The 17,483-nt window shown below is 42.0% G+C and overlaps 1 protein-coding gene across 2 annotated transcripts in view; it reads right to left on the reverse strand.

Annotated features, from left to right (window-relative positions):
- Positions 1-3,454: 3,454 nt before the first annotated feature.
- CCDC81 (coiled-coil domain containing 81) overlaps positions 3,455-17,483 on the reverse strand; it is a 41,310-nt gene continuing 27,281 nt past the window's right edge. For both annotated transcript variants that reach the window (XM_044260709.1, XM_044260708.1), the window contains 5 exons: positions 15,735-15,907; positions 14,441-14,519; positions 13,753-13,973; positions 4,791-4,916; positions 3,455-3,860 (listed from right to left, as the gene is read on the reverse strand). In XM_044260709.1, the coding sequence (XP_044116644.1) occupies positions 3,719-3,860; positions 4,791-4,916; positions 13,753-13,973; positions 14,441-14,519; positions 15,735-15,907 (741 nt within the window). In that variant the 3' untranslated portion in view covers positions 3,455-3,718. The remainder of the gene's footprint in view (positions 3,861-4,790; positions 4,917-13,752; positions 13,974-14,440; positions 14,520-15,734; positions 15,908-17,483) is intronic.

Below are 17,483 nucleotides of genomic sequence, written 5' to 3' on the forward strand. Positions count from 1 at the left end.
GCAGGCAGGGGGAGATTTGGCTGGAGGAGAAGTGAAGGCCATGTAACAACAGAAGCAGAGAGAGATTGGGAGATGCTCCTCTGCTAGCTTTGTGGATGGAGGAAAAGCCAGGAGTCAAGGTAGGTAAAGAAGGGCTCTAGAAGCTAGAAAAGGCAAGGAAAAGGGTTCTCATCTCTAAACCTTTAGAGGAACCCTGCCAACGCTTTGACTCTAGCCCCATGAAAGTGATTGCAGATTTCTGACCTCTACAACTGTAACAGAATAAATTTATGTTGTTTTAAGCCACTAGCTTTGTAGTAATCTGTCACAGCAACAACAGAAAACTGGGAACTGGGCGCCTTAGTAGACAGCCCAAACCACACGGCTGTTCAAGATGGCCTGTGCATAGTCCACTTCTTCCTCTTCTACCCACAGACTAGTGAATTAAGACAGAGTCTGCGACTAGTTAGCATTTCTTCTTTCTTAAATTTCTAAGACCTCCCCTAGCCTGCAATCTTGGCATTGGGATAGGTTTTGAATCGTTCTATCTCTGGCTCCTTTCTCTCTGGTCCTCAAATGCACTGCAAGTTCTAGGAGTAAGCTTTTTTGGAGAGGGCTGGCAAATAGTTACCTGCTTTTCTTGGGGTACCTCAGGAGGAGGAGGTCAGATTATGCCAAGATAAGGCCCAAACATTCCTCAGTCTCCTGTATAATACCATCTTAACCACTAATGAATTCCAACAACCTACACATTACTGTGAGAGCACAGTGGAAGGAAGAATTATGTTAAAAGTGTATTTACTAGACTGAATGCAATCTATCTACATTAGTGGACTTTTAAATCAATTTTGTTTGGTCTAATCAGAATTTTTAATGAAATAAAATAGAAATTACCAGAATGCATTGCAGATGGACGGGTAAGCACAGCTCTATAAAACTTTGGTCTCAGTCATAGGTGTGAGCACAGGTTCTATGTTGCAATATGAAATATATTTCTTTTACTGAGTCTTAGAGGGTTTGAAAAATACTGGAGTATATGTTTTCAAATGGATGTTCCAACTCTCATCTCACTGTTCTTATGAAAAGTCAAAAAGACAAAAATGGACATAATTCTCTAAAGCTAAAGGGGCATTTTCAATAAACAAAATCTTCACTTAACTCGTTTTTATAACTTGAGCTTGTAATGCTATTGAAGGAAAATCCAGAGCAAGAGGTCTTGTGTCCAGGTGGTCTAGGAAACCTCTGACTGCATGCAAAATGTTGTAGGTGAAAATGGACATATTTTTTTTCCAATTTATTTATTTTCAGAAAAACATTATTCATTATTTTTTCACCACACCCAGTGCTCCATGCAAGCCGTGCCCTCTATAATATTTTTAGGAATGGGTCCATATTTTTCATGAGATACCCAAAAGAGTCCACAAGTTTTGGTATATTAATCTCGTCTGGCAGTGCCATAATTCTGGGAATGGCATATATTGATGATAGTAATTCAAATTGATTTAGGAAAAGACATTCTGATCGAGTCCTGCCTAATAACATGGTTGGACTAATATACAAGACTAGCAGTCGGTATCCGTAAAGAAGATACCAAATTATGAAGACTTTTTCTTTAAAAAAAGACCATCTTTTCTTTATTATATGAAATCACTTGTGTTAATGACGGGACATCATACAAGTTGATTCTTAAAGTGGCTGATAAAAAAAAAATTTTGGTTTTGTAACTGAACTCATATAACTGCGTCTCCATTGTAGCCTTGATAGACAGGAACACAGGGTCTTGTCATCTCTTGCCGTGACCCCTTGTCGTTCCTCACCCAGCTGTATCCTATTTATCCTTACAGATTCATTTCAGGCCTCATCTCCTCCAGGAGCTTTCAGTCTCCATGCCACGGCTCAACTGACTCCAAGAGCACCACTTGCTCTTCCGAAACAACCAACTCACAGCACCCTGAGTACTTACCTCCTTACGCGTCCCGCCTCTGCACTGCACAGTCAGTGCTCTGAAGGCAGGCAGGGACGGAAGTGTCTTAGTCTCCAGGTCACCAAAAATTAGCTGGGTGCTTGGCACACACTAAGGCAGTACCCGCTACAAATTACAAGTTTAGTTCCTACAGTGTAAATTGCCTATGAGGTTAAATCTTTTCACCTAAAATTATCAAAAATTGCCTAAAGTCTTTTTTTATTTAACAAAGCAGTATGTATATTTTTAAGTATCTTAATACAAAACTATTATCGTAATTTATTAAATATTTGAGACCGAGAAGTAGTCCCAGGGTGTAACAGGTATGGACTCTAGGTGAGTCAAGCAGTACTGGGGAAAGGCTATGGTTGTAAATACTGGTTGGTGATGACTGGTCCTCCACACAGTGATCTTCTGAGAAAATGGAAGCGACACTGTAGGAAGCTTGTGAGGAGAATTTCCAATCAATCTCGATCCCCAGGAACCATATTGGTTTCCCTAGAAAAAGACAGCATTAGGAAAAAAATTTGCTTAATATCACTTCGACTAAATACCTTCCCCTTAACTATTCAGGGCTCCAAATATTCTTATTTTGTATCTGTAAGAGAATGTTTTGGATGTCTCACCCACATATGCTTTTCCCCATTTCCTAAGAAAGATGGGGCAGACAGAAAGCAAGTAGTCTAAGGGACCGCATTCCTAGCTTTTGTATTTCAGAAACCTAGACTTCACTCTGCCTTGTTCATTGGTTTACCCTAGATGGAAAGACAGGGCAGGTGGAGCAAAGGGAAAGGATGAAGATAAAGGAGTGAGGTTTGGGGTTTAGAACACCCCCCTACCTTCACTGAAAATCAGTCCTTTAGCAGGAACACATTCCTCTTTCACAGCGCAGACAGTTGAAGCATGAATGCCGGTGAAGCAACGAGAGAAAGCAGTGGCGCCTGGTGGTCCAGCCAGACTCCCCTCACAGCACACACTCAGCCCAACAGTAAACCCATACCAGAATGGTTGGCCAGAAGGGCACCAAGCTGGGGGCACCTGGGGGACTCAGTCGGTTAAGTATCTGCTTTGGCTCAGGTCAGGATCCAGCCTCACGGGGTCATCAGGCTCCCTGCTCAGCGGGGAGCCTGTTTCTCCCTCTGCCCCCTAGCCTACCCCACCCCCTCACCCCCACTCATGCCCTCTCCCTCTCTCTCTCAAATAAAATAAAATAAAATAAAAAGGGGGGCACCAATGAGATTCCCCCGAGGTACCAACAAAATCCTGGGTGTGTCTTCAACTAGAAAACTCAGAAAGCATTGCTCTGACCACTTGTGGCAATAACCTGATTTCCCTCTGGAATGATCTACCTCTGGAATGTTAACATATACAGTTCTCTGGGAAGGGATGGCAAAATTCACCAGGAGGCACAGGCAGGTCCGTAGAAAATGTTTATTAGGACGCTATTCATTACAGATAAAGAAAAGACCAAGTTTCTTACACAACGTCAATGAGTAGCTGGGCTGGGTCAGCAGCACCTCGGGAGCCAGGAGGAGGCCGGGTCCCCCATTTCTGGCCCCCAGTGGCAGCAGGGTTCTGTAGGGGCAGGAGGAAGACAGGGGGAGACCCTGCCTATGTGACTTCATTAAGGGGTGAAAAAGCAATCTTCTCCTGAAAGCACCAAAACAGCACGATAACTTTTCCCTCTAAGGTAAAAATAGGTAGTTTCACCATCATACCTAAATACTGAAAAAAGAAAAATTGTCCCCAGGAAAGCACGGATCCAAACTTCAGATATTATATGAACAACCGGGAGCCATGCAGGTGCTTGTTGAGGGGCCACAGGTTGCTCTCACCCACGTTGGAGGTGCGCCTCTGGCACTGTTTGCAGCGCCGGTACTTCTCACACTGGTCCAAGAGGAAGAGCTTGTCGGATGCCCTGAGGAGAAGGGAGGACGAGCAGCCATCATTAGGCGCCCCCTGAGTCTGTGCCAGGGTGGGGAAGGTGGTGATGGGGGGCACTGGGGTAGAAGAGAGGCAGAAGAGAAGTCACACCCACTCCCCACCCTCCAGGGGCTTACCACCCACCTGGGATCGCCCCCCTGCAGTCCCTCCTGCCCCCCACACTGCTCCCTGCAGCTCAAGCCAGCTGGGCATCTCCTGCTTCCAAACCTCCCTTTATTTGATCACAAAAACTCCTCTGTTAGCTTAAGTCAGGCTGGTGTTTGTTTTCCTCATTTTACAAATGAAAAAAAAGACAAAAAGATCAGCTGCCTTTTCAAAGTTAGTGTTAATTCTCAAAGCCATGACGAAACTCCCTAACTCTAGATGGTTCGTGGATAACTGGGGAGAGGCGGCACGAGTCTGAAACGTGGCAAGAAGATGTTCTTGGTTGGTTCCATCATGGGCACCTCAGTTTCCCAGTTGCCAGTCTTACGAACAACCCCGACTCTGCTCTTAAATGACTGTCAGCCTTTGATGTGTTCAGAGGGAGTCTGTCTCCCTATTTCTAACTAGTTATTTCCAAGGAGAATTCCTGCTCTCCTCCCCCATGCCTCCTTACCGTCCGCAAAATGACAATAAAATCACCCTCCATGGAGGCTAAGATCGGGGTGAGATGGGAAGCGTGTAACATACATCACGCATTCTCCAAGCCCATCTCCATAACAGGCATTTCTAATACACCAGAGCAGCAGCTCCCACCGAAACCAGGATTCTCTTCTCCACCAGGTGTGCTAGGCAGACACAACTAATGAACTGAAGTTGGCCCTGGAAACCTGTCTGACATCCCAGCGTCTCAGGAAAGTCAACGAGGAGCAGAGGGGTTTTCTCCGCAAACAGGGCCCTTGAGGTTCCAATCAGGAATCACCTCTCGAAAGCCTTCTCCTCCAGGTCCCGCTGCCTCTTCATTGCAGCACTGCTTTCCCAGTCCTCCTGCAAGCTCTGGTTGACTCTGTTCACCCGCTCCAGCTCAGCATGTCTGTCTGCCAGGCGCCTGGAGAGAACAGCATGGTCTGCTTCTATTCACAATATAGGGAAGGGCAGGCACCAACCTTGGGAGCCCCAGTCCCTTTATGGTAGATTAAACAGAAACATTCTGGTTTTGTTCACTACTCTTTGAAATACACTGAAAGGCATGAACACAGAACGAGGAAAAATACTAAAAACATTATAGCTCTCAAATAGTTTATGGGTCTAGGACCTTTCATCTTCAATCCTAGTTTAAATTAGCAGAATTGAAACCTTTTTCAAGTTAACAAATGCAACCTTTTAAAGCCATTCATTTCCTTTGAGGCTAATTTAACTAAACTGAAGAATCATCTCAAATGGATTTCCTATACTTTAGGTTTCTTTCCTTTTATTCCAGTCTCTCAGCTGTCAGTAATCAGCCCACGAGTTGCCACAGGCATGTTACAAGGCAGAATAGAGAGGAATTCAAATGAATGAATGGCTAGAGAGGGGAACAGAAACAGAAGTGACCAGGTAAAGGAAAATAAAATCAAAAAAATAATAATAACATTGTGAAGAAGGTAAAAAGAGAGAGAGAGAGAGACTGGTGAAGGTCACAATATCAGAGAAGTAATTGCAGAGTCTCTCTCCAAGTACCATGCCCCAGAATTCCCAGTGCTAAATGTCTCTATTACTGGTCTCCAGATGCTCAGCCCTGCTGTTATGAATCATCTTAAACCTGGCTCAAATTATTTATGTGTGTCTATTTCTTGCCCAACTGAAACTCCTACCTTCAGTTTTCATTAAAGTCTAGAAAGGACTTCACAAATAATGACCGTTGAGTTAGCCCGCTCTCAGGGCTCTGTGTTGTAGGCAGCAACTGCCACTAGGTGTCAGGACCCTCTGATAAAAATCGGTCAATACTCAGCTGCCGCTTTGTGTGTCCTAAGAGCGCAGCCACATTTTCCTCTGATGAGCATGATTCAACAGTTCAGCTACTGTATGGTCATTACAAAGATTAAATGAGAAAATAGACACAAAGTGCCAATGCCTATCACACAATGGGAGCTCAATGACCAAATGGTACCTGCCATATAAATTTTTTTCCCTTTTCATTGTATTTTTTTAAAAGTAAAAATCCACACAGGGGTTCTTAGGTGGCTCAGTCCATTAAAAGCCTGACTTGGGCTCAGGTCATGATCTCAGGGTCCTGGAATGGAGCCCCGAGTCAGGCTCCCTGCTCAGCAGGGAGTCTACTCGTCCCTCTGCACCTCCCCTCCCGCCCCCTCATACTTTCTCGATCTCAAGAAAATAAGTAAAATCTAAAAAAAAAAAAAAAAATAGTAAAACCACATAACATAAAATTGACCATCTTAAACATTTCTAAGTGTACAGATACATAGTATATTTACATGGTTGTGCAACCAATAAAGCTCTTATAGTATAGCTCAAAATAGTAACCAAAGTACTCTTTCCATATTGCAAAACTGAAATTCTGTACTTATTAAACAACTCCCCATTCCTCCCTCCCCCTAGCCCCTGGCAGCCACCATTCTACTTTGTTTCCATGAATCTGACCACTCTGAATACCGTACAGAAATGGAATCATACATTTGTCTTATTATGACTGGCTTATTTTACTTAGCGTGATGTCATCACCGTTCATCCATGTTTAGCATGTGTCATAATTTCCTTCCTTCTGAAAGCTGAGTAACAGTCCATTGCATATATATAACATGTCTTGTTTATTCATCCCTCTGTGACTAGGTATTTATATTGCTTCCATTTCTTGGCTGCTGAACACTGTTAAGAACATGGGAGTGCAAATATCTCAAGATCCTGCTTTTAACTCCACCAAAAAAACCAAAAACAAAAACAAAAAACGAAACAAACTACCTGAACTGATCAATTAATTCAGTAAGGTCACAGGATACAAAATCAATGTACAGAAATCTGTTCCATTTCTATACAATAATAATGAAGCAGCATAAAGAGAAATTAAGAAAACAATCCCACTGGGGCACCTGGGTGGCTCAGTCAGTTAAGTGTCCCACTCTTGATCTCAGCTCAGGTCTTGATCTCAGTATCATGAGTTCAAGCCCCATGTTGGGCTCCACACTGGGCATGGAGCCTACTTAAAAAAAGGAAAGAGAAAACAATCCCATTTTCAATTGCACCAAAAAGAATAAAATACCTGAGAATAAACAATGAAGGAGGTGGAAGATCTGCACTCCAAAAACTATAAAACATTGATTAAAGAAATTGAATACAGGGGCTCCTGTGTTGCTCAGTTGGTTAAATGTCTGCCTTCAGCTCAGGTCATGATTTCAGGGTCCTGGGATGGACCCTGCTTAGTGGGGAGCCTTTGTCTCTGCCCCCCTCCTGCTCATGCTCTCTCTCTCTCTCTCTCTCTCAAATAAATAAATAAATATCTTAAAAAGAAAGAAAAGGATGAAAGAAATTGAACATAAACAAATGGAAAGATATTCCATGCTTATGGATTGGAAGAACAAATATTGTTTAAATGTCCATGCTACCCAAATCCATCTACAGATTTGCCGCAATCCCTATCAAAATACCAACAACATTTTTCACAGAACCAGAACAAATAAATCTAAAATTTGTATGGAAACCACAAAAGATTCTGAATAGCTAAAGCAATCTTAAAAAATAAAAACAAAGCTGGAGACGTCACTATTTTAGACTTTAAGTTATATTACAAAGCTGTAGTGATCAAAACAGTATGGAACTAGTACAAGAATAGACACACAGATCAGTGAAACAGAATAGAGCCCAGCAATAAATCCATAACTATATGGTCAATTAATCTTTAACACAGCAAGGAAGAATATCCAATGGGAAAAAAATCTCTTCAAATGGTGTTGGGAAAACTGGACAACAACATGCAGAAGAATGAAACTGGACCACCTTCATATACCACACACAAAAATAAACTGCAAATGGATTAAAGACCTAAATGTGAGACCTGAAACCATAAAATCTTAGAAGAGAGCATAGGCAGTAATTCTCTGACATTGGCTATGACGTATTTCTAGATATATCTCCTGAGGCAAGGGAAACAAAAGCAAAACTAAACTATTGGGACTATATCAAAATAAAATATATATAAAGAACTTAAACAACTCAACACTAAAAAAAAAAAAAAAAAAATTATCCAAGTAAAAAAAATGGGCAGAAAATATGAACAGACATTTCTCCAAAAAAGATCTACAGATGGCTAACAGACATGAAAAGATGCTCAATATCACTCATCATCAGGGAAATGCAAATCAAAAACCACAATGAGGTATCACCTCACACCGGTCAGAATGGCTAAAATCAAAAACACAGGAAACAACAAATGCTGGCGGGGATGTGGATAAAAAGGAACCCTTGGGCACTATTGGTGGGAATGCAAACTGGTGCAGCCACTGTGGAAAACAATATGAAGGTTCCTCAAAAAATTAAAAATAGAACTACCTTACAATCCAAGTAATCACATTATTGGGTATTTACCCAAAGGGGGGCAAAAAGGGATATATGCATCCCTGTATTTACTGCAATGTTATTACTATAGCCATTTATGAAAACACCCCAAGTGTCTATTGATGAATGGATAAAGAAGATGTGGTGTATGTAGGTGTATATATACACACACCCACAATGGATATTATTCAGCCATAAAAAAGAATGAAATCATGCCATTTGCAACAACATGGATGGGTCTAGAGAGTATTATGCTAAGCAAAATAAGCCAGTCAGAGAAAGACAAATACCAGATGATTTCACTCATATGTGGAATTTAAGAAAACAAAACAAATGGGTGTGTGGGTGGCTCAGTAGGTTAAGCCTCTGCCTTTGGCTCAGGTCATGATCTCAGGGTCCTGGGATCGAGTCCCGCATCGGGCTCTCTGCTCAGCAGGCAGCCTGCTTCCCCATCTCTCTCTGTCTGCCTCTCTCCCTACTTGTGATCTCTGTCTGTCAAATAAATAAATAAATCTTAAAAAACAAGAAAGAAAGAAAGAAAACAAATGAACAAAGGAGCAAAAAAAAGATAGACAAGCCAAAAATATATATATATATATCCAAAACAAAAACAAAAACAAAGAACAGACTCTTAGCTATAAAGAACAAACAGATGGTGAGGAGGGGTGGGGGGGGAAGGTGGGAGATGGGTGAAGTAGGTAAAGGGGATTATCTTTTTTTTTTTTTTTAAAGATTTTATTTATTTATTTGACAGAGAGAAATCACAAGTAGGCAGAGAGGCAGGTAGAGAGAGGAGGAGGAGGAAGCAGGCTCCCTGCTGAGCAGAGAGCCCGATGCGGGACTCGATCCCAGGACCCTGAGATCATGACCTGAGCCGAAGGCAGCGGCTTAACCCACTGAGCCACCCAGGCGCCCTGTAAAGGGGATTATCTTGATAAGCACTGAGTAATGCAGAGAGGCATTGAATTATGAATTACTACATGGTACACCTGAAACTAATATAACTCTGAATGTTAACTACATTGGAATGAAAATTTTAAAAATAAAATAAAAACTTTAGTTTAAAGAAATCCTGCTTCAAATCTTTTGGATATATACATAGAAGTGGAATTAGTGAATCATACGGTAATTCTATTTTTAATTTTTTGCCGAACTGCCATGCTGTTTTCCCGAGTGGCTGCACAATTTTACATTCCCACCAACAGCGCACAGGGTTTCCATTTCTCTACATCCTCGCCAACACCTATTATTTTCTGGGTTTTTGATAGTAGTCATCCTAACAAGTAGGAGACAGTATCTTTCTCTCTGTGTTTTCTTTCGTTTGTTTAGTTTTGGTTTTGGTTTTCTTTCTCTTTCCCTTTTATAACATAATAGCATCTTAATGGTTTTGTCTACCAGTAAACAGACAGTTTTCTTCCTTTCTAAACTTTTGAATAGTCTAAAAGAAGTACTTGTTAAATGTTTCACGGTGCGTGTGGTATAAGAAAAATCTATAATTAGGGACACCTTGGTGGCTCAGTCGGTTAAGCATCTGCCTTTAGCTCAGGTCACGATCCCAGGGGTCCTGGTATTGAGTCCTGCATTGGGCTGCTTTGCTCAGTGGGGAGCCTGCTTCTCTCTCTGCCTGTTGCTCCCCCTGCTTGTACTCTCTCTCTCTAATAAATAAAATCTTTAAAAAAAAAGAGAAATCTATAATTATTCTTGATTTGGACATTTCACAAAGAATCAAAGCACAGTATTATAATACAAGATAAATGAGAGCACATTTCATCTTTGCACTTGTGAAACCTTATGACACTGTTCGCAAATGTATGTTTTCTTTTCATAAAGCCCTAGGGGGAAGAAAAGATAGCCATCTCATCCGTCTATGTTACAGGGATATATACATCTTAAACAGTAAAAGATGTTTTCCTACATCTGCATGAATGAGTTGCAAAGGGAGAGTGAACAGTTTGCTAACTGCTTACTTCATTCAGCTGCCATAGACTTGGCTCTCCAGGAGAGATATGTGATCAGAATCAAGTTATTAAATTGCGTGATACAACCACAGCTACATTTGCAATCTTGCCATCCTACTTGGGTGCCTTTATTCACTGGAGTGGAGAATCCCTGTCTCTCCGGTTCAGATAAGCAAAGAGTCAAGGAAACATGAACTACTTCCTGCCTTATAGAGGCAAAAATCTAATTAAATGCTAAATGGTGTCTATTCCAAACAGGACAAAGGAGGGCATCTGGCAGCCGAAGAAGGCTCACCTGTGCACGTTTCAGAGTGCAGAGATCATTTGTTAAGGAGCAGCTACCTCACCGTGGTTTTGATGTTCTTTCCCTTAGTGATTAGGGAAGTTGAGCATCTTTGCATATGCTTTTCGGCTATTATTGTATTCTTTGTAAAGGGAGAATTTTAAAAGTCAGTTTAATTTAGATGCCAAGCAAGTGAGAAAATGAACTGGGCCACAGGGGAGACCACGAGGATTCTCACAAGACTGGTGGAGGGAACTCGCCTTACCTTTTTAAAAAGCAAACTGCTGGTATCTGGTAATATTTAAAATGTGCCATACGGTTGATCCAGCAGCTCCACTTTTAGGATTTTATCCAACAGAAACAAAAGAACCAATATAAAGATATATATTTAAAATGTTTAATGCAAAAGTTGTTGTAATAGCAAACCAGCTAGAAGCCGAGTGAATTTTCATCAATAGTGTAATAGTTAAATTACAATAATTAAATTAATTAAATTTTATTATGATTAAATTATAGTAATCCATGTTATAGATGTTGTGCTGCCAATAAAGAATGAATTAATTTTGCTTCTGTGTACTGACCTAACTATAAATTAATGATGCATTATTAGGTTAAAGAAAAGTTGGGCTGCAGAGTAATGTATACAATCTCATAGGTCTTTTCATTTACAAAAGTAAAAGGAAATTTTCATTTACAAAAGTAGAAGGAAAATATATATGTGGGTATTGTGTGAAGATATTTGTAAAGAGTAGGAAAAAATATAGAAGGCTGGGGGAGACTATTAACCTTGTTTTATTCTACCAGTTGACTTATTTTAATGAACATGAATTGATCTATTTTTTATAAACAAAAGCAGAAAAGTTAAAAGAAAAAGAATACTGTAGGGGCACCTGGGTAGCTCAGTGGGTTAAGCCTGTGCCTTTGTCTCAGGTCATGATCTCAGGGTCCTGGGATCGAGCCCCAGATAGGGCTGATTGGTGGGGAGCCGCTTCCCTCTCTCTCTGCCTGCCTCTCTGCCTACTTGGGATCTGTCAAATGAATAAATAAAATCTTTAAGAAAAAAAAAAAGAATTCTTTAGCAGGCCTGTTTAGATCACACTGACTAAATTATCCCTTCTGAAAGTGACCCTTTACTTGCCACAGGAGGCTTTAAGATGACATCTTGAGATGAACTAGAGACAGGGAAGTTGGAAAAGAGTTGAGTGAGGGAGCCCCTGGGTGGCTTAGCTGGTTCAGTGTCTGCCTTCAGCTCAAGTCATGATCCCAGAGTCCTGGGATCGAGCCCCGCATTGGGCTCTGCCTTCTTCTCCTTCTCTCTCTGCCATCCCCCCACCCCCAGCCCCTCACTTATGCTCTCTGGCTCTCTCTGTCAAATAAATAAATAAAATCTTAAAAAGAGAGAGAGAGAGATAAGTGAGAGAATCTGGGATACCACGTGAAGGATATAGAAATGGAAGACAAGGATCTGACCCATACAGAAAAGGGGGGGTGGTCTATGACCAGAGCTTCAACAAAAGAGATAACCAACACCACAGTTCATATTTGTTCAGACCTCTGCAGTTTCCAAAAATGTTCTCAAATACATACTCTCATGTTTTTCTCACAGTAGGGATAGGTAGGGCAGGTTCAACAGGTATGTTATCCTTATTTTCATGTGAGGAAAAGAGGGCTCAAAGACCCCACATGTATTTTGGCCCAGGTCATACAGCTTGGAAATGGCAGAGTTTAACACCACTCATCATCAGAGAAATGCAAATCAAAACTACAATGTGATATCACTTTACACCAATCAGAATAACTAAAATCAAAATGACAAGAAACAAGTGTTGGCAAGGATGTGGATAAGAAGGAACCCTCATGGAGTATTGGTAGGAATATAAATTTGTGCAGGCACTGTGAAAACAGTATGGAGGTTCCACAAAAAATTAAAAATAGAACTACCATATGATCTAGTAATTCTACCTTTGGGTATTTACCCAAAGAAAATGAAAACACTCACGCAAAAAGATACCTATACCCGTACATTTACTGCAACATTGTTTACAGTAGCCAAGATATGGAAGCAACCTAAGTATCCATCAATAGACAAATGGGTAGGAAAAATGTGGTATCTATCTATCTATCTATCCATCCATACATACACACACACACACACACACACACACACACACATATGCACACCATGGAATATTACACTGCTATTAAAAAGGATGAATTCATGCCATTTGAGACAACATGGATGGACCTAAAGGGTTTCATGCTAAGTGAAATAACAAGTCAGACTGAGAAAGACAAATACCATATGACTGTAAAAAATATGAATAGACAAACAAAAAGTAGACTCAACAGAGAACAAACTGGAAGCCTGCCAAAAGGGAGGGGCATGGAGGGTCAGGCAAAATGGGTTAAGGGGAGTGGGACATATAGGCTTCTAGTTATGGAATGAATAAGGCAATAAAAGGCACAGCATAAGGAATAGGGTCAATGACATCGTTAAGAGCAATTTACCAGGACTGATGGTCGCTACGCTTCTGGTGAGCAGAGTAGAATGTATAGATTCATCAAATCAAAAGGAAAGAAAAAAAGAAACTGGGTGTCTGATGGTTGAATTTTCATATATTTTCACTGATAGGGCATCAAGTCCTGCCTTGCCCACCCTGCCACCTTCACCACACCTCGCCCGCCATAAGTACAGCTCACTACATCAACAGTTCTTTGAAGGAAGGGGCTTTATTGAAGGCTGAGAAAGAGCCCCAGTTTCAGGTTGGTGTCTAGTTGAGCACAGCAGCACGTTTGTCGCTCACATTGTATTTCCAATGGATCGTGCGGACCTGGACAACTCTTTTAAGAAGCTGTACTGCAAAGGGAAGGGAAAAACATGGAGCGGTAACTGGAGGGAGGAGGAGGATCGGGTCTGGTTGGTTGGGTTTTCTAATCAATAACTTTTCTTCATAGGGTGAATTGTAAGGACAAACCAAGGTGAAGGATTTGATAAGCTCAGAACAATATTTTGCACACAGTCACTCCTCAGTGTGTTCACTAATATTTTTGCTTCTTGCTGTTGTAGGAGGGAGAGAGAGAGAGAGAAAGAACAGGAAGATGGAAAGGGAAGCAGGAGAGGAGGGGAGGAAGGAGGAAGATCTGGGCTCTCTCACTCTCTCTGTGTCCTCCGAAGCATCTGCAAATCCCGCTTCTGTTCCACCAGCTGCTGCAGGATGGCTCTCCTTCTGTGGCTGGCAGCGGCCTCCAGCTGGTGCTTCATGTAATTCTGTTCTTGCTTTTGCTTTTCCACCATCAGCTCACCCTCGTCCTTACCAAAGATGGGCTCACTAGAGTCTGGCTCAAACATGGGCAGTTGCAGGGGTTTGTTCTTTATCTGAAACAGGGACACACATCGTGCAGACCAGAATTCTACCAGGAAATAAACCGTACGCACAACACCGCAGCACAGTAAAATACCAACCCCCCCCCCTTAGAGGAAGGAACGAGGGCCCCCAAAACCACAAAATGGGTAACAAATAAGGCTACTCATCACATGAGAGCTCTTTTTTTTTTTTTAAAGATTTTTTTTTATTTTTTATTTATTTGAGAAAGAGAGACAGTGAGAGAGAGAATGAGCGAGGAGAAGGTCAGAGAGCGAAGCAGACTCCCCATGGAGCTGGGAGCCTGATGTGGGACTCGATCCCGGGACTCGATCCCGGGACTCCAGGATCACGCCCTGAGCCGGAGGCAGTCGTCCAACCAACTGCGCCACCCAGGCGTCCCACATGAGAGCTCTTATACAGATTTTTAGAATGCTACTGAAGCACAGCATAATTTTTAAGATAACAGTTGTCCCCTTACCTGCGCATCCAAAGCTCTCTTGTAACACTGTGTTTCCTCCATCTTATCTTTTATATACTGGGCTCTTTGTGCAGCAAGTCTGGCAGTTAGGAATAAGAGAAGTGAGGTGCACAGTGTGTTACTGTCTCTGGTAATAGGGACTAGCAGCACTAAAACCCGTTTCCTAAGTATCAATAGGAGTGAGAAACTGGTACATAAAAAGTGGTATTTCTGCCTAGAGCTTTCATTTTAATGAAGAAAGGAGTAACAGATCCAAAGGCTAGTGGACAGTGTGTTGAATACAGGACAGATAGGACAGATGTAAGCAGGGGATTGACCATTCTGTCCAAACTCACTACCCCTGAGACAGGTAGCCCTCCACCCACCATGCTTTAAAACAAAAACCTAGATAGGAAAGCAGGAAGTGTCTATTCACTCTATAAAATGATTCACCATATGATTCCTTTTTAAGAAAAGTGATCTTTCCTGTTATAAATTATGATTCTGTTACAGGCAACCCACAGAGAACCCACATGATCCATAAAGTGAGTATAATGGAACATCATATACATTTTATAGAAAAGTAAATCTTTGGTCATAAAAACCAGTGTACTCTTTAAGAGTCTCTTTCCCACTACAGTAACCTCTTTAATTGCTCTCCGGACCTCAGTTATAGAAACAGGACCCCCTCAGGCAACTCTGACCCTATCCCAGGCCTCAGGTGACCTAAGCAAGATGAATCAGATTCTCATTCCTGAAAATTTGTAATTGGGACTAATATTCCCCCAAGTTCGGGCTGAAAAAGAGAGGATGTCAACCAAGGAGCTGTGGGCAAGCAGAGGGGAAGCATTTCTTACATATGCCTGGTTTTACCCCGCTTACGTCCCCAACACATGCCTACCTTTACTACTTCATCCTACCCCTACGTACACCCAAAGTACCCAAAGTAGAGACACCTCTACTTACAGCAAAATGCCAGCTTGCCTTAAGATCAGTGGGGAGTAGCTGGGTGTGCTGCTTTTTCAAGACAAGTCCCTTCCTCCACCTGCCAGTATTAGCGATCACAACACACAACACAAAAGGATCCTCTATCACGAATTACAGATTGCTAATCCTTACTCTAATGGTCATTATAATAGTGACAGCCTTTTCGTTTTTTCTAAAGAAATGTCACGCTGGCTGCTAGCTGGGTTGGTTTGCACAGTCGGTTAGAGTTAGGCTAATGAAACTACCGAGGCTAATTCAATCCCATATGGAAATAAGCTTCACAGGAAAATTCTGAACCCATTTTTCAGGGCCTGTCGGTTAGACTCACTCCTCTGTGAGTTGTACTTGTTCTAGGCGCTCCATTAACTCTCTGTTTTGTCTTTGCTTTATTTCTTTTTCTCGTCTGTTATCCATTTGTTTCAGGAGACTTTGGGAATATTCTTCTTGTTTTAGAGCATTAATCTCAGGACTGAGTGGCCGTTTATCAAAGAGGAAAGATTTCTGGAATGAAGGAGAAGCAATGCATTTACTCTAAATTACCAAAAATCAACAAAGAATAAAGGTAGTAATTCAGAAGACTAAAGTCAATTATTAATTTTCAGTATTTGCCCAGTCCTCGACACACTGACCAGCCAGTATTGAGGCAACCCACAGAACAATGGGAGTGTGCTCAAGGTCGAACCTTAGCAGAACTGACGAAACCCTATACCTGAGAGAGAAATGAAACAGGATATCATGGAGGAGGTCCTGAGCTCACACAACACACAGGTGGAAAGAAGGAGTTCTGAGTGAGAGCAAAAGCATGAGCAAGAACTGAGCAGATGTGGCAGAGGGAGAACTGAATACCTGCTCTGGGCCTGGCCATTGTAGACACTGACGGAGATCCACAGAGAGCCTGGCGCATGGAGCCTGCCTTCCGTTACAGGAGATAGGGAACAAGTGAACAATATATCATCGTTTAAGGTAGGGATTAAGTGCTAGGAAGCCCGTATCATAGCAAGTGGGTGGAAACAGGGCTAAAGCAGTTGGTTATTAGAGAAGTCCTTTTTTTTTTTTTTTAAAGATTTTATTTATTTATTTGACAGAGAGAGATCACAAGTAGGCAGAGAGGCAGGCAGAGAGAGAGAGGAGGAAGCAGGCTCCCCGCTGAGCAGAGAGCCCGATGCGGGACTCGATCCCAGGACCCTGAGATCACGACCCAAGCCGAAGGCAGCGGCCCAACCCACTGAGCCACCCAGGTGCCCCTTTCAGTAAAGTTGGCTGAACACCTCCACTGCAAATATCAGGTGACCTGTGTCCCATACCGAAAGAACAGCAAGTGCAAAGGCCCTAGATGAAAATGAGTTAGGCACGTTTAATGAGCAGAAGGAAGGTCTGCATGGCTGAAGCACAGTGAGCAAGAGGAAAGAAGTAGGAGAGCTCAAAGAGGAAGGCAGGGCCATAGGGATCTGATAGGTCAAGGTAAAGAGTTTAGATTTTGTTTTAACTCACCGGGAGACCATTAGAGGTTTTAAACGGGAGAATGTTACATTTGGGTTAAGTTTTAAAAGATCACTTGACTGCAGTGTGGAGAATAGATTGTAAAGGGGAAGAAGGCCAGCAGCAAACCTAACCAGGGAAGTGTTTCAGAAGCTGAGCCTTATAATGTGGCTTGTACTAGGATGCTCTGGTAACCCTGGAGATGAAGGGATGTGAAGACATGGGATGCATCTGGGCAGTAAAGGCAACTGTGCTTGAGGATGGCTGGATGGGGGAGACAGGGGAGGAGCAATCTGGGATCACTTCTTGGTTTGGGCTTTGTGCAACTGTCTTCCAGGTGATGCCCCTCACTGAAATGGGGAGGCAAAGAGAAGGACAAGTGAGGAGAGGGATCAAAAGTTCTGATTTGGGGAGGAGCGTGGAGGGATGGGGTAACTGGGTGATGGACATTAAGGAGGGCATGTGATGGAATGACACTTGGCATTATGTAAGTCTGATGAATTACAAGCCTGTACCTCTGAAACCAATAATACATTATATGTTAATTAATTGAATCTAAATTTTTAAATGTTTTAAACATAAATAAATAAATTCTGTT

The sequence above is a fragment of the Neovison vison genome, chromosome 7 (assembly GCF_020171115.1).
Source record: "Neovison vison isolate M4711 chromosome 7, ASM_NN_V1, whole genome shotgun sequence".
Classification (NCBI taxonomy): Eukaryota; Metazoa; Chordata; class Mammalia; order Carnivora; family Mustelidae; genus Neogale; species Neogale vison.